The 26,286-nt window shown below is 28.3% G+C and overlaps 6 protein-coding genes across 7 annotated transcripts; all 6 read right to left on the reverse strand.

The window, feature by feature from the left end:
* Positions 1 to 615: 615 nt before the first annotated feature.
* Positions 616 to 1,076, reverse strand: OCT59_018140 (uncharacterized protein; the record flags this gene model as incomplete). Its single annotated transcript, XM_066148565.1, has 2 exons — positions 616 to 744; positions 819 to 1,076. 2 exons carry the CDS (start codon positions 1,074 to 1,076, stop codon positions 616 to 618), a joined length of 387 nt encoding a protein of 128 aa, XP_066004481.1.
* Positions 1,077 to 3,549: 2,473 nt separating this feature from the next.
* On the reverse strand, positions 3,550 to 10,711 carry OCT59_018141 (uncharacterized protein; the record flags this gene model as incomplete). Its single annotated transcript, XM_025317989.2, has 20 exons — positions 3,550 to 3,756; positions 3,841 to 4,017; positions 4,107 to 5,163; positions 5,240 to 5,383; positions 5,467 to 5,502; positions 5,583 to 5,901; positions 6,011 to 6,952; positions 7,034 to 7,156; positions 7,244 to 7,885; positions 7,956 to 8,060; positions 8,142 to 8,352; positions 8,430 to 8,566; positions 8,655 to 8,790; positions 8,888 to 9,453; positions 9,543 to 9,763; positions 9,847 to 9,913; positions 9,989 to 10,024; positions 10,093 to 10,165; positions 10,256 to 10,416; positions 10,696 to 10,711. 20 exons carry the CDS (start codon positions 10,709 to 10,711, stop codon positions 3,550 to 3,552), a joined length of 5,376 nt encoding a protein of 1,791 aa, XP_025177131.1.
* A 1,924-nt stretch (positions 10,712 to 12,635) lies between these two features.
* OCT59_018142 (uncharacterized protein) lies at positions 12,636 to 17,359 on the reverse strand (the record flags this gene model as incomplete). Its single annotated transcript, XM_066148566.1, has 4 exons — positions 12,636 to 14,302; positions 14,377 to 15,569; positions 15,660 to 16,756; positions 17,244 to 17,359. 4 exons carry the CDS (start codon positions 17,357 to 17,359, stop codon positions 13,946 to 13,948), a joined length of 2,763 nt encoding a protein of 920 aa, XP_066004482.1. The 3' UTR covers positions 12,636 to 13,945.
* Positions 17,360 to 17,708: 349 nt separating this feature from the next.
* Positions 17,709 to 20,517, reverse strand: OCT59_018143 (uncharacterized protein; the record flags this gene model as incomplete). Its single annotated transcript, XM_066148567.1, has 2 exons — positions 17,709 to 18,465; positions 18,555 to 20,517. The coding sequence occupies 2 exons, from the start codon at positions 20,515 to 20,517 to the stop codon at positions 18,251 to 18,253; spliced, it is 2,178 nt and encodes a 725-aa protein (XP_066004483.1). The 3' UTR covers positions 17,709 to 18,250.
* A 514-nt stretch (positions 20,518 to 21,031) lies between these two features.
* On the reverse strand, positions 21,032 to 22,106 carry OCT59_018144 (Dynein light chain Tctex-type). The gene is made up of 2 exons (XM_025317988.2): positions 21,760 to 22,106; positions 21,032 to 21,537 (listed from the first exon to the last, which is right to left on the reverse strand). The coding sequence occupies exons 1-2, from the start codon at positions 21,965 to 21,967 to the stop codon at positions 21,473 to 21,475; spliced, it is 273 nt and encodes a 90-aa protein (XP_025177128.1). The 5' UTR covers positions 21,968 to 22,106; the 3' UTR covers positions 21,032 to 21,472.
* A 58-nt stretch (positions 22,107 to 22,164) lies between these two features.
* Positions 22,165 to 26,241, reverse strand: OCT59_018145 (uncharacterized protein; the record flags this gene model as incomplete). Of its 2 annotated transcripts, XM_025317987.2 has the most annotated exons (15): positions 22,165 to 22,368; positions 22,435 to 22,743; positions 22,809 to 22,946; positions 23,017 to 23,290; positions 23,374 to 23,578; positions 23,644 to 23,768; positions 23,825 to 23,914; positions 23,996 to 24,045; positions 24,113 to 24,289; positions 24,361 to 24,449; positions 24,517 to 24,591; positions 24,674 to 24,764; positions 24,845 to 24,901; positions 24,993 to 26,076; positions 26,212 to 26,241. In XM_025317987.2, 15 exons carry the CDS (start codon positions 26,239 to 26,241, stop codon positions 22,217 to 22,219), a joined length of 2,946 nt encoding a protein of 981 aa, XP_025177127.2. In that variant the 3' UTR covers positions 22,165 to 22,216. The 2 variants fall into 2 exon arrangements, with proteins under 2 accessions (XP_025177127.2, XP_066004484.1); XM_066148568.1 differs by having other exon boundaries at positions 22,165 to 22,743.
* Positions 26,242 to 26,286: the final 45 nt, after the last annotated feature.

Here is a 26,286-nt window from a genome sequence, read left to right on the forward strand (position 1 = left end):
AATATAATAAAAAATTGTTTACTAATAAAATTGATATTCTAATTTTATTTTATTTTTTATAATAAATTTTTTACAAATAAATTGATGACTTAAAAAATGATTGTGCCATTTGAGGTGTAATTTGACTGCATGCAATTAATAAAGCATATATTGGATCATTACAAGCATCCATAAAATCATAATTACATTTAATCCATGATTTAATTATTGAAAATGCTGTTTCTATAGGGTTATAATCAGGAGAATAAGGTGGAAGAAAAATTACGTAACATCCCAATCCTTCTAATAGCGAAATAAGATCATCATCATAATGTATTCTGGCATTATCCATTATAATAACGCTATTATTACCAGGATAGGGATTCATTACAGGAACCTATATTGAAATATTGAGAATTTATATAAGTTATAATTTTAAAATAATATTATAATTTTACATACCACTTGATCAAGTACAAATTTAACGAATTTATTTTTATCACATGCCCCTTTAAACACATCAACTGCAACAAATCCATCTAAAGTAAGAGCAGACAAGATTGTATATCTTTTTCCTCGTACAAATACCACTTTTTTGCATGCACGTATATTTCTAGGAGAATATCCATATAATTCTTACAAACTTCTCTCATCCTTAGCACTTTCATCAATAAAGATTAATTGATTTGGAGTATAATGCTCACCAATAATTCCTAAATAATGTGCACGCATAATTTCACTTCTCTCATATGCTTCTTTTTGTAACTTTATAAAAAAAAAAAACTATAATTAGAATATGCAGTTACTAATTTTTTTCTGAAAATTAAAATTTTCAATACCTTTTTTCTGGTAATTCCTAAATAATGAAGTGATCTCCAGAGTGTTACAATAGAAGCTCTTTTTCCTGTAAGATTTTCCATCTCACTCACCAACTCGTCTAAATACCAGTTAACTTTATCTCTAATGAGATTTTGGAGTATATACATATCATTTCTACTGAAAAGCTTTCTTCTTCCAGAAATCCCTTTATATGGATTGGTAACACACACCCATTTTTCATAAATATTTATTATTCTAGTTACAGAAGACTTGCTCATATATAATGTATTAGCAATATCTATAATGATAAAACCATCGGTATATAAATATACTACTACTCCATTGTAAATCCTCACTAAATTCTTTAGGCATGAGGTATTTCTATTTATAAATAAGATAAAATTTTAGTTGAATAAGCAGAAATAATCATAAATATAGTATAGAACCTAATGTTGAAGTAAATCTAACAAATGGAAGCGAAATAAATCTAAAAAATACATACACAAGGTCTTTTCTATCAAGAAATAAATATTTCAGTTCAAAATTTTAGTTGAACAAGCGTTATAATTGTAGTGATTGCAATATATAATGTGGACCGAATGTTGAATCGCTAGTAATCTTCTAATAAATAGAAAAAAAAATTCAAAGAAAGTACAAAAACATACGCGTTATAACTCAATCATCATGCGTAATACAAAAAATTTGCATGTTGATAAGCAAAGCATAAAGTTTTATATGTACTACTTTACAAAATCACGAGTTTTTGCCAATTTTATTATAATTGATCAACATAGTGCAGATTCAATCAAATCGAAAACGGCGATAAATAAATAATTATATTTTAAAATATTAAAAAAAAATTAATTTTATATTTATTTAAGATTAATTTAAATTAATTTATTAAAAATGAATTTTACTTTGATTTATATATAATTTAATATATTAAATTTTTTAAATTTTTTAAATTAGAATTTTATAAAATATCTTTAAATAAGTCATGAATTATACTTTTAGATCTAAAGTTTAAATAAAAAGTTAAAAATTGGAATTATGTAGTAATCTAATTTTGATGATTTTTTTTTGGTTTGTAACTTTGTAATTTAAAAAAAAAAATTATTAAAATTAAATTATTGGATACTATAATATTTGCAAAATACAAATTTTTGAATTTTAGTAAAAAAGTGTGATTTTGGCTAATTTTAATATCTTATTTTAGCATTAAAATTTTATAAAAAATTTTTATTTTTTAAATTTTTTTTTTAGTTTTTTTAGTTTTTTTTAAAAACTTTTTTTTAATTGTAATACATTTATGAATTTATTAAATTAAAAAAAATAGGATGGATATATATTAAGTAAAGAACTATTTATATAATTCTAATATTATTAATCTATAAATTACCTTAAATAAACAGTTTTATTGAATAGATAGTTAGGATTTATTATTTTTATAAAAAACAATTTAATAATTAATCTTTTATTTTTATTAAAATCCATTTATTACAGTTTACTCTTGATATATTGTAAGAACAAAGGAAACTATATTAAAAAATGAAAATATAAGTTTAAGAAATGCCTTTTAATATTAACAACATATCTATGAATATAAAAATAAAATAAGTTTATATTAAGAAGACTTAAAGAAAAAATAAAGAAAAAATAAAAATTATATTTGTAAAAAAAAAATGGTTAGAAATAAAATTTAAACTGAAAAAATTTAAATTTCAATAAAATATACTTTAGGTGATTTTTTACCTAGTGAATTTTACTTCTGGTATACATTAAGATTATTAAATAAGATAAATAAGTATTAAATTATAGTTTATTATTATAAAGGCATACTAAAATACTTGCAATTCTAGTTATAATGTGTTAGCAGGCTTTATATATATAAATTATAAAATCATATTTAACAATCTGGTTTTTTTTAATATAAAGAAATATATAAAATAGTTTTATTTCTTATCATTATTTAACCTTAAAATCTTAATTTTAATCTTAAAGAAATCAAAAATTTTAAATAGTTCCTATCAATTTTACGCATAATTAAAAACATTAAAAATAATAAAATAACGTTTTTATCTGTCTAAATTTTTTTTTTTTTTTGCAAGTTGATTATTAGTTTCTTTTCAGAAAAAGTATATAATAATTTCTCTTTTTTTTTGTAATTGATAACTAAACAATTATATAATAATATCTTACGCTTCGCTCCGGACAATTAAAAGATGTATTCTTTCTTTAAGGTATAATAAAGGCGAAACATCTTTCAAACCTTTGTAAAAGTAAAGTGAAATATAAAAAGAATTCCAAATTAAGTAGATGTTAAATTTTTTAAAAAAAAAGTAAAAACATTACATTCGGAAAAAAATTATATATTATGTTGATTTTATGGAATTCCTTTTAGCTCTCATAAACGTTACCTTATTAAGACGCGTTATTTTAGCCAAAAAAAAATAAATATTAGCCAAAGTTCGCGTAAATTTTTTTTTTTTGTGTTGATTTTTTGAAAAAAAATGGATATATTAAATATTAAAAATTTACAAATTTTACAATGTAAAAAAAGATAAAGAACCTCTTCCGCTCCATTAATAACCAAGAGAAAATAAATCAAGTGTTAAATATTTTACAAATTCTATAAATTTAACTTAATTAAATTATAAATATAATACATAGGCTGTATATTAGAAAATATACATCTTGTAAATAAAATAATCCATAGAAGCCATATGATAAATGACTGGCGGGATTTAATTATTACTCTTCTCCAAGCCACTTTTCTAGCATCTCTTTCAATTGACCAATCTTAAGTGGCTTAGTAAGATAATCATTCATCCCACTTTCTAAGCATCTATCACGAGTCCCTTGTACTGCCGAAGCTGTCAATGCTATTATTGGTATCTTTGACAATGGAGATTGAAATAATCTAATAGCTTTAGATGCATCAAAACCTGACATTTCCGGCTAAAAGAAATTATTTTTGTAATTAATAGAGTATATATGATAATTAAAAGAAAAAAGTAAATATTGTAATTATTATTTAATTACCATAGCACAATCCATTAAAATTAAAGAAATTCTTGGAGATTCATCATTTGGAGTACTATTTGCTATTTCTGCTTCAATTACATTAACAGCCTCTTGCCCATTTGTGGCCGATAAAGTAGGATATCCAAGTTTTGCTAATTGATGCTGAATAACTCGTAAATTTATTGGATTATCTTCCTGCAATATTTACATATTTTCGATTAAAGACCAATTAGTTATAACCAAAAAAAAAGTATTTATCAAACACTTATTAAAAGTAAACTAACCACACATAAGATACATTTTGATTTAGTTATTTTCCTTGATCGAGATTTCTGAGCACGTGGATTATTATCAGTCACATTTCTTTTAACACCAATAACCATATTTTCTCCGGTTTGAGTCGAACTAGATGAAGTCGTGTCAGAAACTTGTGATTTTATCTCCTTTTTAACAGTACTATCTTCATCAATAACCATAGGGTCAGTAGATTGATCATTTTCTTGATTATTTCCAATGATCATTGAATCATTTTCATTTCTATTTGTAATACTTGTATCCAGAGACCTATTTTGATGATAATACTTTTCCACGCGAATATCGGCTAAAGATTTGACATAACTATATTCTCCTCTATCGTGTTTTGACGGGGAAGTAATATCACTTTGTTTAAATATATCATTATTACGCAAACAGTCCAGTAATCTCTTATGCATAATAGGCTTACATAATGCAGCCGTATGCCCTCCTATTTGATAAATAAGATCTTTCCCTAAGGCTCTTCCGTTAGCGCTCCAAAATACCAATAAAGCTATAGATAGATCCTGTCCACAGATTGATCTTAATTGCAATGCAGAATTCTTAACTAACTCTGCATTTTCTTTATATACGTTAAAGAAAACTACATCATATGGTGGTTCATTATGTTTTTCAACCATTTGACTCACTGCATTAACTCCTTCCTCGCAACTATTGAAGGCATCAACTTTATCTACACTATCTTTGAACAATTTCACTAAAGAATTTCTTGCAGCTTCAACTGAATCTATAATAAGAACTCTTTTGTATTGTTCAGCCGATGGCAATACTAAACCCGTCTGTTCGTTTAACGAATCGTTTAACGAATCCAATGAAATTGAAGTTGCTGGAATGTCGACATTCCATGTGAACCAGAATCGACTTCCTTTTTTGAGTTCACTAACTACGTCTATCTCTCCTCCATTAATGTCTACTAAATGTTTACATATGGACAAACCGAGTCCCGTACCATCTTGTCTTCGTGTCATTGACGCATCACCTTGTGAAAAACTTTTGAAAATATCTTTTATAAATGCTGGATCGATTCTGTAAAGAGAAAATAACGGTAAATTACTATAAATCGAGAATTGGAATTATAGAATAAAAATTTGTTCAACATTACCCAATACCAGTATCACATAGTTCAACATATAATTTGGCTTTTTTTCCGGCTTCTTGTCCTTGAACTACAGATGTCATTTCAGTTTCTTCGTATGGAATCATTGAAATTTTAAGTACAATTTTTCCGTTTTCAGTGAACTTTATCCTAAATAAAAAAAGGTTGGATTATTGAATCATTCGAATGCATGAAGTACATAAAATTTTTATATGAAGTTTCGAAATACTTACGAATTAGATAACAGATTCATCAATATTTGTTGGAGCCTATTAATAAATTATAAATTCAAATAAAAAAACAATCGATCATATTTCTCAAATCAAATGATCATAAAATAAATCCCTACCTTTCGGGATCAGATCTCACATCTTTAGGTAAACTATTCGGTTCGCAGTCCAAAATCAACTCAATTTGTTTATTACCAGCCTTTTCACCAAATATCTCGATTGTTTTTTCTACCAAATCGAATAGGTCGAAAGTTCGATTAACTAATTTTATTTTTTGTGCTTCCAATTTTGCAGCGTCAAGAATATCATTAACCACAGCGAGAACGACATCAGATGCACGTGTCATTATTTGAATCATATCCTTTTGATCATCTGTCAATGCTGTATCTTCAAATGCGGATAATACACCTATGATGGCTCCTAATGGCGTCCTTAATTCTTTTTTTTTTAAAAAAAAAAAAAAAGAATGAGGGTAAAAAGTGAATAGTGTTAATATTTTCTTTGACTATTTATATAAATTATTATTCTTTTGCCGCTTGATACATACCATGACTGGTATTAGCCAAGATTTGACTCTTAGCTTCGTTTGCAGCTCTAGCAGCTTCAATTTGTGCTTCCCTTCTCAATTTATCTTCCAACAATTTGGCATGAGTAATAGCTAAACTTATTTGATTTGATATCTGTTGTAAAAATTCTTTTTCACTATCTAACCAAACACTATTTGGTGGTCTATGTACTATTAACCATCCCCAAGTTGATTGGTTAACTTTAATTGCTACAGCTAATAACGATACATATTTTTGTACATTAATTGAATAAAAATTTGCAATTTCCGCAGTATCCAAATCTTCTTTGTCAGATAGGTTAGATGACTCGGATTGATTTTTAGAATTTTTAGATAATTCAGACGATGTTGAAGTTGAAATTCCAATCTCATTTGTAATATCTTTTTGATCTTTCAAAGTTTTATCAAAAAATTGATTCTGTTCATTTGTCATAATAGCTATAGCTTTATTAGCATTATCAATTATATTATGAATGTCATTTTCTTCATCTAATAATCTTCTTTCTTCTAATTCCTTAATTAATTTTTCCACAATTACTGGATCACTGTGCAATCTAATTTGTTCTGAATTAAATTTAAAACATTGCCCTTTTATATTCTTTTCACTTTTGTCTTTAGCTGAAAATGCTTCAATTATACCATCGCCATTTTCAAATTGATCATTGGCCGTTATAAATAATCTATCAGCTGATAATGTTCTATGTATTTCCTCAGCAGCTGTCGAGAGTGTTTTCTGCAAATTAAATCCTGAATGGATTTTATTAGAAATTGAAAATAAGAGCTGTTTTGTTTCGGCCTGCTGACGCTGTTGCAGAAAAAGTTGACGACGCAAATAAGAAAGTTTAATGTTTACACGAACTCTGGCTATAAGTTCTCGTGCACTAAATGGTTTTGTTAAATAATCGTCAGCTCCTTTATCCAAACCTTTATATATATTTACAAAGAATATTAGTATGTTAGGCTACTTAAATGTATGATTTTTTTCATGTGAAATAATAAATTCACCTTCAATGCTAGCCTCTTCGCCAGCCTTAGCGGATAAAAGGATTACAGGGATTAATTGAGTTGAAATATCACTCCTAATACTTTTCAATAACTCAAAGCCATTCATATTGGGCATCATAATATCTTAAAAAAGAAAAAAAAGGAACAAAAATGAATTAATAAAAAAAAAACAAAATAAATTCAAAAGTATAATATATTTATCTTTATTACCGCTAAGAATCAGATCGGGAGGATTTTTTAATTTCTTCAATTTTTTGAGAGCTTCGCGTCCGTCACACGCACAATGAACAATAAATTCTTTCTTCAACAATCCGGAAAGATAATTTCTCATGTCAGTATTATCATCAGCCAATAATACAACATGTTTTGTACCACTTAATGGAATAGGATCATCTTCAATAGGATAACTTCTTTCTAAATCTCCTGTGAAAAATCCTTTATGATCTATTTCTTCAACTTCATCAACATTCATTTTATCAATAGGACTCTCTGCATCTTCATTAGAATCCGGTTCGTTATTTTGAATCCATTGTAAACCTTCTTCAAGATATAATTGTTTATTATCAAAGAGTTTATTTTCTTGACCCAAGTATCCTTTTCCTTCTTTCATATCCTTTTGGAAGAGAAGCCTTCCCGGAGGTAAGTGTTCGTGCCCAGTTGGAATCCAAATCGTGAATGTTGTACCTTTTGCTAATTCTGAATCACATTTAATGCCACCTCCATGACGCGTAATAAGTTCATGTATTAATGCCAATCCTATCCCAGTTCCTTCGTGACTACGAGATTGGCGTGATTCTATTCGATAAAATCTTTGGAAGAGTTTTGGGATTTCTTCCTTCGGAATTCCCACACCTAATACAAAATAAAATCAATTGAGCATTAAAAATGTTTAAAAGTGTTCGAAAGAATAAATTAAACAAACCTGTATCAGAAACTTCCAATACAATAACTTCTTTATTTTCTACCCATTTGACAGAAAGTTTTACAGTAACATTACCGGTCCATGTGTGTTTAAATGCATTTGAACCTATAATCAATAAGTATACATAAATATAATATAAAAAAAGACAACTCGAATCAAATAAAAAAATTAAATATAAACACTTACACAAATTAAATATGATCTTTTCGTACATGTCTAAATCGACAAAAACTTTTTTTTCCAACATTTTATCAAAATTCTCAGGTATCTCAATTCGATATTCCAAGTTAAGTGATTTAGCCATACTTTCAAAATTAGATGCTAATTCTAATGTTAAAAGTCCTATATTAACTTCATAGTAAATTGCTTCCATTCTACCAGCTTCAATTCGGGAAAACTAAAATTAAATAACTAGATCAATTATGAAATAAAAAAATTAGTTTTGATTAATTGAGATAAAAAAAATAATTTTACCTGTAGTAAAGTATTAACTAATTTGAGTAACCGTCTCGTATTTCGTTGAATCATATTTAAATGTGGATGCATAGGTGAGTCATTTGAGCACTCTGAAATTACTTCATCAAGTGGAGATAACATAAGCGTAATAGGGGCTAAAATTTATAATTAATTAAAAATAAATTAATGGAAACTTTCAAATCAAATTTAATTTCATATCTTCTTTTCTTACAAAAAACTTACTGCGTAACTCGTGTGAAATATTCTGGAAAAACATGATCTTTTGTCGATTCAAATCTGCTAAAATTTCAGCTTGTTTACGTTCTTCTTCTCTAGATTTACCATGTGTTAAACTTATACATACTTGACCTACTATTAGCTACATACATTATATTATTGCATTATGATGTGATTAATGATAATTATGATAATTTAAACATAAAAAAAAAACTATTTTTTTTTTCAAATTTTTTTACCTGCAAGAATTCCATATACTCTTTATCTAGAGCCCTATGAGGGTTGATCCCAAGAATAATGACAGCAGTTAAAACACTTTTGCCGCCTGATGATGTCGTCACTGGATATAACACGGCGCTTGAACCATTTTTCAAGGTTATGGTGATATGTGAACCTGTCATTGCTACATAATGTATAGGCCAACTTGTCAAGAAATCTTTACTTGCAACAAAATTTTCTCCGGTTCTAGCTGATAGTTCAAATTTTGAATCATCATTTATCAATTCATTAATCTCATCAGGAACAACCATTAAATCAATTATCTCTTTAGTTTCTAATAGATAATCGGGTAAAACTCTTCTTGATTTATTTGGTACAAATGATATTTCATCAACTCCATCTTCACATTTTACATAATCTAAATCTTCATCAAACGTTGAAGCTATTAAATGAGCTTCTCGTGGTTGTAATGTGGATTTTACGGTAGAATTTTCTATAAGGTAAATGAGGGCATATGGTATATCTTTATTTTTTTCATGTAAAGTTCGAGTTACTAAGTGACATGCGTTTTCAAGAGATTTGGCTCCTATAAAAATTAATTTTAAAAGATTAGCAGAGCAACAAAAAAAAAAAAAGAAAAGAAAAGAAAAGAAAAGGTGACAATATGTAAATTACCGGGAGTTCTTTTGCCTAATTCAGAAAGAGTTTTAACTCTTCTATTTGACAAAACTCTTTGTGTAGTTTCTTGACTGGCATTGAAAATACCACCCACTGATCCATCATCTTTAAAAATAGGACTAAACGTGAATGAAAAATATGTTTCTTCAAGATAACCATCTCTTAACAAGAAGAAGAATCTATCATATTCAAATTTTCCTTTTCCAGTGCTTAACACTCTTTTTATTGTAAAAAGATTAGATCAAAATTAATTTAATTATTAGAAAGAAAAAAATGAAAGTAAAAGTATTAATTAACTTACTCATTAAATAATGGTTCAAGATCATCATAGATTTCGGCCCATACTTCTTTAAATGGCTGGCCCAATGCTACGCAGTTAAAAAAATTTTGAGATTAATAATTACAAAGTCACGTGACAATCATAAATTGATCTTAAATCAAACCTTGAGGATGTTTCATTTTTAGTATTGGTATCCACACTAATGTTAAAAAATCAATTAAACAATTAGATGATGTAATGATTACGTAAGATAATTTGAGAACATACTTTGGTTATATATGTTAACCAAATCTGGGCCATAATAAATCGCTATCGGAAAAACCGAATGCATACACAATTTCTAAAAAAAATTCCAAATGGTTCAAAAAAATTAACGAAGAGAATCTTTACAAAATTGAATAAATAAAAACAGAGAAAAAAAAAGATTTACCACAGTGGATTTGAGGGTATTTTCCCATTCATCCATAGGACCTAGTGAAGTAGAAGACCAGTCAAAAGATTCGACCAAATCAGCAGCCGGAATTTGATCATATTGATTAGGAAATTCGGAAAAATTTGAAATATTTTCAGTTCCGGCAAACGACATAAAAGCTTATATTTTTCAAAGAAGACAAAGAAAGAAGAGAGGAGGTTGTTCAAAGAACAAATGAGGTTAAAATTTTTTTAAAGTCGAACAATTAAAAATGAATGATATATAAATAGTATAAATTAAATGACGATGATATATTTTTAATTTTCCGAAAACATTAAAAAAGTTAAAAAAAAAAGAATAAGAATAAAAAAAGATAATAAAATAAAAAAAAAATAGATGATAAATGGTATATATTAAAAAAAGATTGTTTATCATCAAAAGAATATTTGATAACTCACTCAGTGCTTTATCCATTAAAAGAATGATTATAAATAATATAACTGGTGGAATATATTTCGTTTTTTTTTGAGCTCTGCCGTTTTAGTAACGGGTATACTCTTTTAGACCTGTCTAGACCGTTCCAGAATCAAAACCCTACCCAAATCTTGCTCTTTTTGTATGAATTTTTTTACTTTGTACCTTAACCAAATTGGGATGAAATGGATGATCATCCGGAATTGGAATTAGATCTTCATATTAAAAATTCTTATTAACGGGACTCATTGGGAAAGGGAACCGAAGTTGGACAAACATTAAACCTTAAAACAATGAATTAGTTTTAGAGTAAATATTAGTAATATTAATATTATGTTCATACTTTCATAGTTGATAAATTACGCGTCCACAATTTTTCGCCCCTTGAACACGAAAAAATAAATTCCTTAGATTTGATAAGAAAAAAAAAAATTCCTTAACCTTATACCAATGTATTTTATTTTATTTTTTTTTCTTGTGTAATTATTAATAAGTCGGAATTCCCTATTTTCAACTTTTATTAAGTGAATAAGTTTCTTTTTGTAGTACGCGTTCCCAAAACTAGGATGGGGAGAGAATTCCGATATGCAATAACACAATTAATTAATTGATAAGAGGTTAGTAAGAAATTTATATCGAACTTTTTTATTTGGTAAAAATTTACAGATTTCAGATTTTCAGAAAAAAATTTCCGAAAGATTTATTTTTGACTAAAATAATATTAGTAGTAATTGCGTATAAAGAAGGGTATTAGGTTTTACCTATTGCGATGAAATAAAATAAAACTTATTATGGTTAAGTAAAGTTTGAAACACAAATTCTGTAATTTAATTTAACGAAATTTGGTAATTATGACCTTACTCTGGGAATTTTTAATAATTAATAATATGAATTCTCTCTTTTACACATTAATTAGCAAGATAAAAGGTTAGTCACAAACAATAATGCACTATAATTTTTTCCCTGCATATTCTGCATATTTCTGCATATACATTATGTATGAATGTATTCATTCATATTCATTTATTTGTTTATTTGTTAACAGTTTTTTTGACATGGTACGTGGATGAAATTTTTAATATGTGATACACGTGAAAAGATTTTAATTGCTCTCGTGAAACGTGGTAAAAAGAGTGGGCTTCACCGGTTCAACCCGCTAACTAGTGCTTCAATAGTTGGGCTTGGTATTGTTCATCAAATCTTTAGTCTCATAAAATTGATCATTTATTTAGTTTTTTTTTTTCTACTAAATGTATGCTATTTAAAAGAATGTTGGGAAAAAGCTTGTTTCAATGTTTCATGTTGCTTAACTTTATTCCCAAGTTAAATTAATTCATATAACACAGATTACACAGAGATTAAACAGATACAAGTTCAAAGAAAATTATTAATGGGTAAGATAACATGTATAATAATAATTATACAGCATTTATTCATAATATATTTTATATATTCAGATTAATTGATTAAATTTGTAATTAACAAAGTTACAACATATCAATGGGTTAAATGATTTAATACCAGCTAAATTTCAAGTTTTTTTTATCCGTTAAAAAAAAAAGAGGTGGATCTTTTCTGTTAATTCTGTTAAGGTTGTTTTTCTCTGAAACACAAAATACTCAACCTCAAGAACACAGCCACGATCAAAATTTTTTCTACTTTTAAAAAGAAACATTTTTTTTTTTTTTTTCAAACACTTTTTTTTTACTAAAGAAAAATTTCTTTTTTTTTTGTTCTTTTTTTTTTTTAAAAAAAAGTAAAACTTAATAATAATTATAATAATAAAAAATAAAATATTTATTATTTTTATTATTTTTACTTTTTTATACTTGATTATCTTTATACTTTTATGTATCCCCATCTTTGTTTTTTCTTTCTAAATGTTAGTATATTAAAAAACCGTGTCATGTTACACAATATCATTAAATCAGTGACGTAAATCTACAATTTTTTATTTTTTTAAGAAGCAATATATATGTATATATATATACATGTATATATTTTTTAAAGCAAAAAAGAAAAAAAAAGGAAAAATGAAACAACTAAACAAGAAATCTAAATTGTTTTTAAATATATATAATGGAAAAAAATTCGAGGAAAAAAAAATAGAATACATAAGAAAAAAATTTTTTAATAAACCAAAACCCTAACCCACGATCAGATCCCCAAAATTTACTATTGAAAATACATTCCCATTTTCCATAAACATTTAAATACGGTGAAAAATGGTTAAGCAAAAAAATAAATAAATATATGAATAAAAAAAAATAAAAAAAATAAATAAATAGACTAATAATACAAAACTCTTTTTTCCTATATTAATATTTTTTTTTCTTTTTTTTTTTATTGTCTAGAAGAAACCAACAATTACAACAACTCATGGCCAAATTCATACTACCGCACTTTTTTTTTTATAATTTCTAATTTTCACTTCTGATCCGGAGCTGCACCTCCGACCAGTAGTCACGTGAAAACGTACTATCATTATATTACTATTATTTAAGTTAAGTAAATTATTCTCAAAGTCTTTTTTTTTTCATCTTTTTTTTTCATTAAAATTCCCATAAGACGGCAGTAAAATTAAATCTGTTTTTTTTTTTGCTTATCATAATCTCTCTCGTAAGAGTTATTAAACGATACTTTTTCCAAATGGGGAATTTTACAGGTGATAGAAATCAATGCATAATTCATATAACGTAAAAAGTACCATAAGAAAAACCGTATTAATCTTTAACCTTTGAAAAAAATGTCCGTAGATCCCATTTTTACACATGACACAAATTGTTCAAAATGAAAATAGTTGCAGAGAATCATACCAATAGGGAAACCACCAAATCATACTTTCACAAAATTCATTTCAATCTATTCAAATTAAATATTCAAAAAATTTTTTTTTTTTTTTACAGGGATAACTTTTTGAATAAACCGTTTTTTTTTTTGATAAAAGAAGAAAAAAAAAAATAATAATAAAAAAATAAACCCTAAACAACGTATAATCGGGTTTATTTTTATAAAATATTTTTTATATATTCGAACTTCTGAAAGAGAAAGTGAACTATTTCAAAAGGTACTTTAAATGATCTATAAGAAATCATTTCGTTTTTGATGTCCGTAGAGTAAGTACCCTCTTACAAAATAAAAAATTAAACTACCCGCGACAAAGGAAAAATATGAAAAAAAAAATAATATAAATTTTTGTTCTACATTCAAAATATATAATTCTATATCGGGTATTTATTCATGTTCTTTAATTGTTGATCCAACTTTTAACTCTAGTTTTGGTGGTGGAGGTTTGAAGTAACTTTTTTTTATTATTCCAGAACTTGTTTTAAGTTGACTATTCTTAATTGCTGATTGTATTTGATTTGTATCTGTCATTGAAACCCACTGAGTTGTAGAAGGTGTCGTTGGTGAAGTAGGCGTAAGTGGCAATTTAGAAGTGAAATCGTCAATCTCCATAGCATGACAATCTACATCGCCATTTAAATCATCAGAGTCTTCCATTTCATTATTTGTATAATCTGATATATCCAATGGTATTGTCGATATATCATCTTTAGATATATTAGAAATTTCTAAGATTTGATCGAACTAAAAAAAAAAAGAAAATGTGTAAAATATATATTATATTAAAAAAAAAAATTTAATATTTTTAAAAAACTAACTTTGACAAAATGCATTTTATATATTAGGAATTTTTCTCTTTGTTCTGCTTCTAATATACCAAGTTCTGAAGGACGTTTAAATTTTGGAGGATTCCATATAATTGAACGAAGACAAGGCCATAATCTTTCTTTTTCTACATATGTTACCTCTCTCCGTACTAAATTTGGATGTTTTTGTAATAATGTAGATAAGGGATATCGCAAAAATAATTCCGCTTGAAAATCAACAACAAACGAAGGAGAACTTGGAGGATCTGTTGATGCGGTTATTGGGAATCCTGGACGATCTATGGCTAATTGAACTGTATAAAATAGGTCCACATCACTATTGGATATTTCAAGTATCGTAGTTTCAAACTTTTGAACTTCTATTGATTCAGAAACTTCTACTTCTATTAATTCATCTGATTCGTCTGACTCCTTTGATTCTAGTTCTATATTTTTACGATGTTCTACTTTTAATTTTTTAGTATTAGGTATTGATTCATCATCTGAAAATTCGTCTTCCGATAAACTCGTTTCTTCATTTGAGTCTATCTGCATTTGATTCGGAGTTTCAACAGTTTGATTACCTAAGTACTCATCAGCATCCAATTCGAGAGTATCACAAAGTAATTCCACAATATCTCTTCTTTTCCTGGCCATGTCAAGAGGTGTTTTATCATCAATATTTTTATCATCGGGCTTAGCATTATTAGTTAATAATATATTAACAACATCACCATGACCTTTATGCGATGCGTCATGGAGTGGTGTATTACCCTTATGGTCTTTACTATTGACATCTGCACCTAAAGCTATTAATATTTCAACGGTTGTAGTATGACCTTCATAAGCTGCTTCATGTAAAGCTGTACGGTTATTATAATCTTTTGTATTAATTAGATAGCTGGCTCCGGCTTCTATCATATTTGCAACCATTTCGCTATTACCACGTTTTGCATTCAAATGAAGGTTTGTTCGACCAGTTGATGGATCTTTAAATCTTAAATCCATTCTTAAAACATCGTTTGCTGAAGTAAATGCTCTTGCACCGTTATTATGCATTTCACCATTTAATCTTTTACCGTCTCTAAGGGAACGTCTTCTGGTACCTGATGAATAAATATTAGACCCTGAATTATCATTTCTATTATCATCACGTCTGATACGTGGTCTTCCACGCTTTCCACCGCTCGATTGTTTTCTTGCCTCTTGTTTTTGTAAAGATTGAAAGGTCCTGATTAATTGTTGTTCCTTCCTTTGAGTTCTAGATAATTTTGAATCACTAACACGACTGTTACCTTCATCCTTTGACTTTTTATCCTGTAATTGTCCTTGTTTATTATTTTGACTTGCTTTTCCAGGTGTTTTGACAAATTCAATAGATGTTCTTAAATAATTTATTACACGATCATCTGTTGCATGATCTTCTGGTTTCTCTTCCTTTACATTTGTTTTTTCAGGATCTGCACCATATTGCATTAAAGCCCAGACAACTTCCGCGTGACCTTTAGCACTTGCGTCATGTAAAGGTGTGTCACCATCGTCAAATGAAGCAGCATTAACTTCTGCACCTTGTTCTAAAAGGAATTCAACAATGTTCAAATGACCAGCTAATGCAGCTTCATGAAGTGATGTCCAACCTGCATGATCTTGAGCATTAATGTCAGATCCTTTATTTATTAAATTGATAACTCTCTCTAAATTTCCTTCCTGGCAAGCTCGATGTAAATTAGTTTGTCCTGCTCTATCTCTAGCAAAAACATCATTTTCATCAATATCTTTTCGTTTATTACCAGCTCTTCTTTTATTTGGTTGTGTACTATTATTATTTTTACCATCATCATCAACAATAGGTTTAACCGGATTTTTTTTCCTACCCGGTTTACCTTTTTGTGCAGCTGGTCTTCCCGGTTTCCCTGGTTTTCTTCCTCTTGGTTTACCAACTGTTTTGTTAACTACACCATTTTTTTTAGACAACACATTTTCTATAGATTTATGATCTTCATCTTCACTATCTTTGGAAAGGAGTGCTTTCTTTGCTGGACGACCTCTTCTTTTTGGTTGTGCAGTTCTACTTGGTCCAGCTCTTGCTGAATCATCATCCTCTTCTTCAAATTTATATTCACTGCTACTATCCAAATCATCCTCATCTTTTGAGTCTACTGAACTTAATTCTGATCCATCATCTAAATCGTTATAAGAAATATGAGATCTTCCGCGTTTACCCTTATTTTCATTCAAATCGTTTGTAATTTCTTCATTTTTCTTATCTTCTATCTGACTAGAATAACCGGTTCCTTCTTTTTCTGCTTCAGAGTCTTCACCTCTAATTGTTGCCCATTCGTCTTCAGAAGTTAATGCTTCAAGACTATTTTTTCCGCTTTTTCCACCCATCCTTTAATAATATTATTTTAATTTTTTTTTTTAAAAAAAAAAATATAATTTTTTTTGAAATTGAAAAAAAAAGGTTTTAAACAAATTTTTTTTTTTTTTAGAAAAAAAAAGAAATTACAGTTGAATAAAAACTTTTAATTTTTTTTTTAATAATTATATATATATATATATATATATATATTTTTAAAAAAAAGAAAAAGTAAGTATATGTGTAAAGTATAAGGAAATTGAAGATGAAGAAAGTGAAAAACAATATATATATAAAAGAAACAGATAAATATGTATTAAAATAATAAATAATAAAATATAATAAATATATGCAAGTATTAAAAAAAAAATTTTATTAGAAATTGTAGGAAAAAAAAATAAAAGTAATAAAAAATAATTTGTTAATATAAAATGTATTATAAAAGTGTGTTAGTAAGCAAGAAAAAGCACAATAAAATGAATAAAGAAATTTTTTAAAAAAATTTTTAATATAAAAACACCTTTTAGTTTCGTTAATTAGACTCGACTCGTTTTTTTTTGAGGAAGAAGAAAGTAAAAAAAAAAATCCTTCGGAATAGTTATGAAGTAAAGCCGAAGTGCAAGCACTTACAACCATTCGATTGGAAAAAATGAGTTTATATGATAAAAGTACAACATAATAAAGCAGATTAACGGCACATCCCCTAAAAAGGCAGTTGGCTGAGTTTAGTACTACAACTGTACGCCAATCATTAACAAAGACAATTGGATGAAAATTTTTTTATATATTGTGGTATGCAGCAACCAATAATACCCTACATAAGTTCATATCATGTGATTTGTGAACCCAGTGATCGGGGCCATTAAACTGAGCTTGGGACCCGAAATGAACTGCTTAAAATAAAAACCTGTTAAATCCGATTGACCGCAGCAACTTGAAAAAATCTGATGAAAAGAACAAAAATTTTATTTCAAATGGAAATTTCAACATAATCTTTTTTCCCGCTAATTGCAAAATATCTTTACCGTTTATAGAGGCTTACATCCTTTGATTTTGGAAACGACATAATGTACTAATCCAAATAAAGATTAATTTTATTTAACTCCTAATTAAAATTCTATTTATAGATTTGATTATTTTTTTTCTTATTTAAACTCCTCCATTACGTTCATGCAATTTTATGAATTTACCAATCATATGTAAATGTCAAAAAATGACGCGTTTCTATACAAAAGATTACTATACGCGGTCAAGTAAAAATCAAATATCTTTTAAACTAACAATGTTTTATTTTATAATCCTTCTTTTCTTGCAATACATTTCAGTATTTATTTTATAACGCATCCACATGAATAAATTTATAATTTTTCTTTTTCGATAATGAGCAATTTTGAAAATAATATATATCAACATAGTCAAAGTAAACCATTATTATAAATTCCTTCAAGAGGCAAAAAGTGCATTAAATTGAATGTAAAGATTTAACTATACTTCTTAATACTCTTTCGCAAATTATCAGATGTAATCTTATTTTATACTTAATTCATAAACATTAACTTTCCCCTCTTCAGCCAAATTACCTAATCCTTGAACTACGGATATTTGAAATTTGTTTCCTAATTCATCAAAGAAGCGAGTTTCTTCTTCTTTAGTTAGCCCTCGTTTCTTATATCCAAGATATATCTTTGTACACCCTGGAGTGCACACGGATATAAGAGTTTGTACAAGAGAGTCAAATAAATCTATTTAAAAAGAAATAATTAATATTCAATTAAGATAAAAATTTTAAATAGATAAAAATGATGAATCACAAAAACATAAAATTCTTTACCAGGTTCATACACAACATCTGAAGCAAATACATAATCGAGAACTCCAAAATTTTCTGCCTTCGTCAAATCTCCCCATCGTAATGAATCCACATCAACTGTTACCTTACTACTAAAATCTAAGATGTGTTTATTTAACTCTAAGTTTCCACGAACTAACTTCAAAGCATAATCCAAGTCAGTCAATATTATATTGGTTTTTAAGTTGTCCGTCTTTTCACTGGACTTATCGGATTGTATGGTAGACAAACGTGCAGCCAAATATAAACCAACAAATCCGGTTCCTGTTGACAAATCCAAAATTCTTTTTCCAGAAAATAAATTTCTATTTCTACGAATCTTCTCCTCGATCATCTGAACCACGATAAACGCTGAGTCCCATACTTTTCCAGGGATTCCAGCATCCCATAATTCCTTAATAATAAGATACTTTCCATCTGACAATTCAAACCCTCGATAATTATCAACAAGACAATCATCAATACTCCAAGGGCTTTTTGTACGAGATAGCGAATCACATAAAGGTATAGATTGGATAGTAACAACATTATTCTCAGCAGCAATGGATCCATTTGGTGATAGGTGATGAACGCAAGAACTAGAATACATTTCACAATTAACAATATGAATAGGTCCAATAGCTAAGGGTACAAGGTGATTTTTTTGCACGTATCTATTACGTTCTTCGTTATTATTAATCTCAGTAATTTTTTTATTAACATCGTCATTAATATCATTACTGCTGGAAAATTCTGAATTTTCGTTGTTATCATTGCTAACAATTTCCAGAATGGGATAAACATACAAATACAATTGAAGAAGAGAATTTGTAGAGGAGGAATTTTTTCGCTCAAGTTCGGAATTTAGAAATCCATTAGATTCATTAGATCCATTATATTTACTAAATTCATTAGATTCACCGAAAGAACCATCGGATATAGTTAGTCTGTTACACCCTTGCTTTTTGGTACATATAATACGAAATTCCAAACCTCCTTTGCCTCCATTTTGTACTCCCGCCCAATCCGTTTCAGTACAATCGCTCCATTCACGAGATTCTGCACTCATAGGGCGGACTTGAACTTCATATTTCTCAGATCTTTCTTCACCATTAATTTCCAACAATTTACATCCAAGTGAATAACCTTGTATTCCAACTAAATCTTCTCTTTTAAATAATCCCATTTCACTGACGAACATTAGATCAAGAGTATACCACATGTTTACATGGATATTTGGATGCAATGGTCTTCTTAATAACAAACGATAATGAAATTTTTTTGCTAGCTCATTACAATTCTCACTATTTTTATCGATTAAACTGAATGCTTGAGATGGATTATTACGTCTCACTATATCTTTTGCGATCAAATTCTTCATACGGCGTTGACGATCGTTAACGCAATGTAAGTTGAACATAATAGAATTGACTTTATATTGTGCAATCAAGGGAGTGATATAAGGCAAAAAAACAGAAAGTACACCTCTGGTTTTGAAAGTAATTATAGTATTTTTATTTCTCTCGAGGACGAGGACTTTTAATGCACCAAGATCATCTTTAGCACGTTCCCAATTTTCGTAATGCTCAAATGCCAAGCTTCTAAACCAATAAGCCAAAATGCGGCAGAAAATATGATCGTTTGAGACGTCATTTATTCTAGGAGTCAAAGTAACATTTATAACAGCAACTTTCAAGACTTCAGTAGTATCCGATAAGACTTGTTCATATTCTTTCATTTGCTGAAAACATAAAGATCGCGCTAGTAAAATATGTTCATGCGCTTCAAAACGCTTAGAATTACTGACTTGATCAGTAATGTTTGTTAGTAAACTATTGAGCAATTCAATTACAGTAGTGTAGTCTCCGGCTGCATATGCGTTTTTCAATTCCTCGAAGTCATTCGGTGGTCTCGGACGATCTTTCCAATTAATATGGTAATATCTAGGAAATTGCGAGGGTGACATATTTTTTCGGAATCTCGGTAGGAAATATGATGGTTTTATAAAGAACACCGGAAAAAACGAGTGAAACCGAGTATAAAAAACAAACGACAATATGCTTTCTCCGATATAAAAAAAAAGAGAAATTTAATGATAAGTTGCCTGTTCTTTTTACTTAAATGTGTAACTTGAAAATTTTTCAGGCACAGCAAGTATATTGTTACATAAACGCGGATGCGGATGTTACAAATAAACAGAAATCAATACGTAACTTGATTTGCATATAAATGACAAAACGAAAAAAGATGAGATGTGGTTAATTTGGTTAATTTCACTGAAAATGGCTTATGTTCTTTCTTTTTTTTATGTTTGTTTGTAAAAGGTCAACGGGAAAACAAATAAATAATTTTTAAATAAAGAATGTATATAAGCAAAAGCGGTTACAGACAATTGCAATAAGTGATAAGCGAACGAATTTGGATGGTTTCTTTACTGGATGATATCACATGAAAGTATATTATCTATTTTGGAATGGCGGTTTATAATCGATGTTGTACAATCAATAGATAAATTTTTTTTATTTGATTATTGTTATTTCCCAATTATTCATTGAAGTTCTTTTTTTAAGAATCCATTCGAACATTTGTTTTTGATCATGATTTAATGAAATCATTTTTTTAATTAAGGTAAAAGAAAGAGTTCGATTCAATAAGAGAATTTAACGGTAATTTCGAATTCCAACATTTAAAAAAGTATTAAGAAAAAATGGTGGATTTTAGTTCTAGATATAAATGCTTTCGATATTTATAAAGATTGTAATGTATTAATGCTCAACATAAAAAATAAATCATACATCCGCATTTCGTCTCCTGACTTTATGAGAACATAATTCAGGATAATTTAAATTTCTCTTAAAAAAAAGTTTGGAAAAAAAAATAGTAAAATTATTTGTATTAATAAATTAAAACACAAATTTGTTTTATCCAGATTTGAACAGGAGTATAGCAATATTTCCAATGTAAAAGTAGATGAAATGCTTGGTTTCTGGACAGATTCGTAGTATATTAAAAAAAGAAATAATAAATTCAAGAAATATTAGAAATAAATTGTAGATCAAAAGATATCTACGCGTTTTTTTTCTATGTTAACATAACAAATTTCTTTCATTATATAAATGTTTATCAAATTATTACTTGTTTTGAAGATTACTTTACTATCTCTGAATTATATTACTTTAAAATAATAATCGAAAGTTTTCAAACTCACCGTGAGTCACGTAGCTTCCGAAATTTCTTCCAACGATACAGTGCCAAGTTGTTCCGTGTCTTTTATCGAATTCACGTTTAATATGAGCTGCAATATCTTTCTCAATATTATATTTTTCCAACGCTTGCCTAGCACAATCTATAGCTTCCTGCTGCATCTCATCGGTCATGTCAACATTCTTGATGGTTGGCTTTTCTTCAGAAGACATTTTTTCTTGATTTATTCTTGTTTCCTTTGGTATTTGGAAAGTTAGGGAAAACAGTTAATAAATGATAAACAGAAATATTTTAATTTTAGTTCGCAAGATTTTAAAGATTCTGTTTCTGATAGACGATAGGTTTTCTCGCGGGTTTATTTAAGAATGATTGTTACACGAATATATTAACTATGCCGAAATAAGAAGCTCTGCACTGACTAACACGTGTGTACGTTTTTATTTTGTCATGTGATAATTATTTTACAAACTACGAGGAATTTCTTTAATAACTATGCTTTGGATAAAATCTCCTTCTTTAAAATCGGCGAAACCTTCAAATGATATCCCACACTCTAAACCTTTCTTTGCTTCATTAATATCTTTTTTTACTTGTTTCAATGTTTCCAGGGAGCCTTATACAAATAGATAAGTAAATTAAAAAATTTTTTAATGTTATAAACTAAATAGATATTTCTTACCTTCCCATATTTGATTATTATCCCTAAGTATTCTAACTTTTTGATTCTTAAATATTGACCCGTTTGTTACACGACAGCCAGCAACTGGCTTAAATTCCTTGTTTTTGACATTGATTTGAAATATTTGTAATATAGTTGCTTCACCCGTAACATGTTTTTCAACAATAGGTGGTAACAATTCACTTAATTGTTCTTTAATTTCATCCAAAAGATGATATATAACTTCGTAAAATTTCATATCGACATTATCTATCCTTGCTTGTAATTGAACTTTTTTGTCGGCTTTAACATTAAAGCCTAGTACTAGAGCTGTCATAATTACATGTATAAATTTAAAGTGAATCGAAAATCAATTTATATCATCAAAATGTTACCTTTAGATATGTTTGCCATGTGAATATCCGATTCTGTTATATCGCCAACTCCTGAATCAATTATATTGACACGAACTTCTTTATTACCCAAACCGTGTAATGCATCTATAATAGCTTCGGATGTACCACTTACATCGGCTAAAAATATACCATCAAAAAATTTAAGTAAATCAAAATGAAATACATATTCGTTGATAAATTATCACACCTTTGATAACAACATTAAGTTCCCTAATATTGGTATCCAGCAAAGATTTTTCCTCTTTTATATCTTGTTTATGTGGAACTGCCATTGGATATTCTTTGAGAAAACCTTGATGGAACATCCATACTTCTTTCTTGAAGTTTCTAGAGTTAGCTCTTTCGGTATCCAGCTCATGTTTTCGTTGTCTCCGCTTCTCATTAATTACTTCTAAGTCTTTGAGCTGCTGTTCACGTGAACTTTTCAACTTTCTATTAACAACAACAATTTTGGCAAGTTCCTATTATAAATATAGTAGTTGAAAAATTATTGAAAAATCTTGTAAATGGGATTAGCGTTCCAAAATTATTAATCATAGAGTACCTCGTCTGTGGCTTGAAATACTTCATCTCCAGCAACTGGTAACTCTTTCCATCCAATAACTTTAACAGGAGTACTAGGCAAAGCATTTTTAATTATTTGACCTTTCTCGTTAGTCATCATTCGAACCTTACACCAAGTTGTGCCTGCTACTATAATATCTCCCTGTTTCAAAGTTCCACGTTTCACCAAGATTGTTGCAACATACCTAGAAAAGAACTCAAATTCAAGACAAGTTAAAAATCATAAATTAGATAACTATGCATCACATACCCTTTTCCTTTCTCCATTTGTGATTCAATAACAGCACCTTCGGCTTCGATATCAACCTCAGCACGCAAATCAGATAATTCAGCAAGTGTTATAATAGCTTCTTCTAGTTGATCCAACCCTTGTCCCTATAAATTATTAATTTAATTTTCTTAAAAAATTGAATTAAAAAAAAATTACTTACAGTTAAGCCTGAAATTTCAACCGATTGCGTTTCTCCGCCATATTCCTCTAATTCCACCCCATTAGCTAGAAGAGATTCACGAACCTTTTGCTAAAATTTTTATTAAATCCGTATTAAAATAATAATAATAATTTTTTATCGATAATCAATAGGTTTTACTCCTCAAATTACCGAGTTTGCATTATGCCGATCGATTTTGTTGATAGCCACTATCATTGGCACTAGTTAAACAAATGGTCATTGAGCATAATCTTTGAATTGTAATGGAAGAAAAAGACGTGTATTTACCTCCAGCATCCTTCGCATGTTTAATAGCTTCAAGGGTTTGGGGCATAATTCCGTCATCAGCTGCCACTACTAAAACTACTATATCAGTTACGTGAGCACCACGTGCGCGCATGGCAGAAAATGCAGCGTGACCAGGAGTGTCAAGAAACGTAATTGTTCTTTCTGAAGGCAACGTAACTAAAAAAATAATTTTTTTTTTTTAATTAACCTAATTAACATTATAGGCAAAAATTATATACATCACTTACCAGAAAAGGCGCCAATGTGTTGAGTAATTCCGCCTGCTTCCCCAGCTGCTACAGAAGATTTTCGCAATGTATCCAATAAAGTTGTTTTACTAATAAAATGGAAACATAAATGAAAGTTCTTTATAATAAATAATTATTTATAAATAAATCACACACCCATGATCTACATGACCTAATATTGCAACTACTGGAGATCGGAGAGGATATTTAGACATGTCGACCGGTTTTGGTCTTGGATATTTCATTAAATTAAGAGAAAATTAATCTTTATCGGAACTTTCTAATTTTGTGTGTAATAATCAATAAAATTTACTTTGAAAATAGATCAATTGCTGCTTCTGAATTAACCACAGGATTTAAATTATATTCCATAGCAATCAAAGACGCTTCTTCAGCATTTAACACTAAAATCACAAATATATATTAATATAGAGCATATTATACAGACTTAAGTTTTAAATAATTGGAAAGCGAATTCAATTACGGTGATCGTGCGAGACATATTCGATTCCGAGATTTTGTAACTTTTGTTCAAAAGATGCTGTGAAGGAAAAAATTAGAGCCTGTATTTATATTAAAATTTAAATAATATAATAAAAAAATTGCATTTTAAAAGCATGTGTACTTCTCACCTAATTGTACGCCAATAATTTTCGCCAAATTCGAGACGCTGATGGCATCAGGAATAAATATTTCTTTTTGTAGTTTTTGTTTTATTTGATGAGCTTGATCTTTTTTCTTTGACTTATCAAGCTCATAATCCATATCAAAACTATCAAAATATCCTTCCTCTTCTTCTTGAAGTTCGCGCTCTTTTTTAAAAAACTTCGGTTTACGATGCACCAATGTCTCCAAAGTTTTATCTTTTTTAAAAGAGAATTTTTGACGCGCACGGAATGCCGATGGATCATCCTCGCCTTCAACATTGATCTCTTGAGTCGCTTTTAATTCAGTTAAAGCAGAAACAAAATCTACTTTGTTTTCTGGCTTGATATCAATTTCTTTTCGATATTGATCAATTTGAAAAAGCCTTGGTTGCACCTTTTTCTCCTCAGCAGAATGTTTTTCTAAATGTTTGTTCAAATACTTTAATTCCGGAGATTCCATAGGTTTATAATCAATACTTTCAATATATTTTGATTCAGTCAAATTCTTTTTAGAATTCTTATTAAATGTTTCCGATCTATTCGATCCTTCATAGGTTTTCCCTCCTGAACCTTTAGATCTATCATTAATCCTATTTGTTTTTGACAAGTTCTTTCTATAACTTCTATTTTTATCAAGTATACCGGATTCATGTTTTGACCAATTTCTTTCTACCGTATTGTCATTTAAATTTGAAGTATTTGATTTATTCCATTTTGTACCAGACAGAAGATCATTTTTTTCATTATTTGATCTGAACGAAAACAACGAATCATCTTTAGTTTTTCCCGAAGAATTGATATTATAATCCTTTGTGAATAGAGACACCGGTTTTTCCCATTTATTGCGATTTAATTTATCAATTTTCATGTATGCTTTCGCTTTTTGAAATTGTGATGGAGATATATTAGCATCGGAATCAACTATAAGCCGATCATTGACCGCAGAATAAATTGGTCTCTCTTTCATTAATGTTGTTGTGTTATGATATAATTTTGTTTCCCTTCGAAGAATAACATTTGGCGTTAAATATGATGATGTAATTATTCTAAAGACATTACGTTTTGTGTACTAAATGAATTGATAAATAATGGAACAAATTTAATATTTTCGATACACACTATTTATTCTTTTAATCTATATACACAAAAAGATTACAAAAACAATTTTAATAGGCCCTAATAATCTTATCTTATTATTGCTCACCCGAATGTTCCAAAAAGATTTCAAAAACATTTTCAAGCTTAGAATGATTGATCAGATCAATAACATTCTATCATA

Source organism: Rhizophagus irregularis, chromosome 27, assembly GCF_026210795.1.
Source record: "Rhizophagus irregularis chromosome 27, complete sequence".
Lineage (NCBI taxonomy): Eukaryota > Fungi > Glomeromycota > Glomeromycetes > Glomerales > Glomeraceae > Rhizophagus > Rhizophagus irregularis.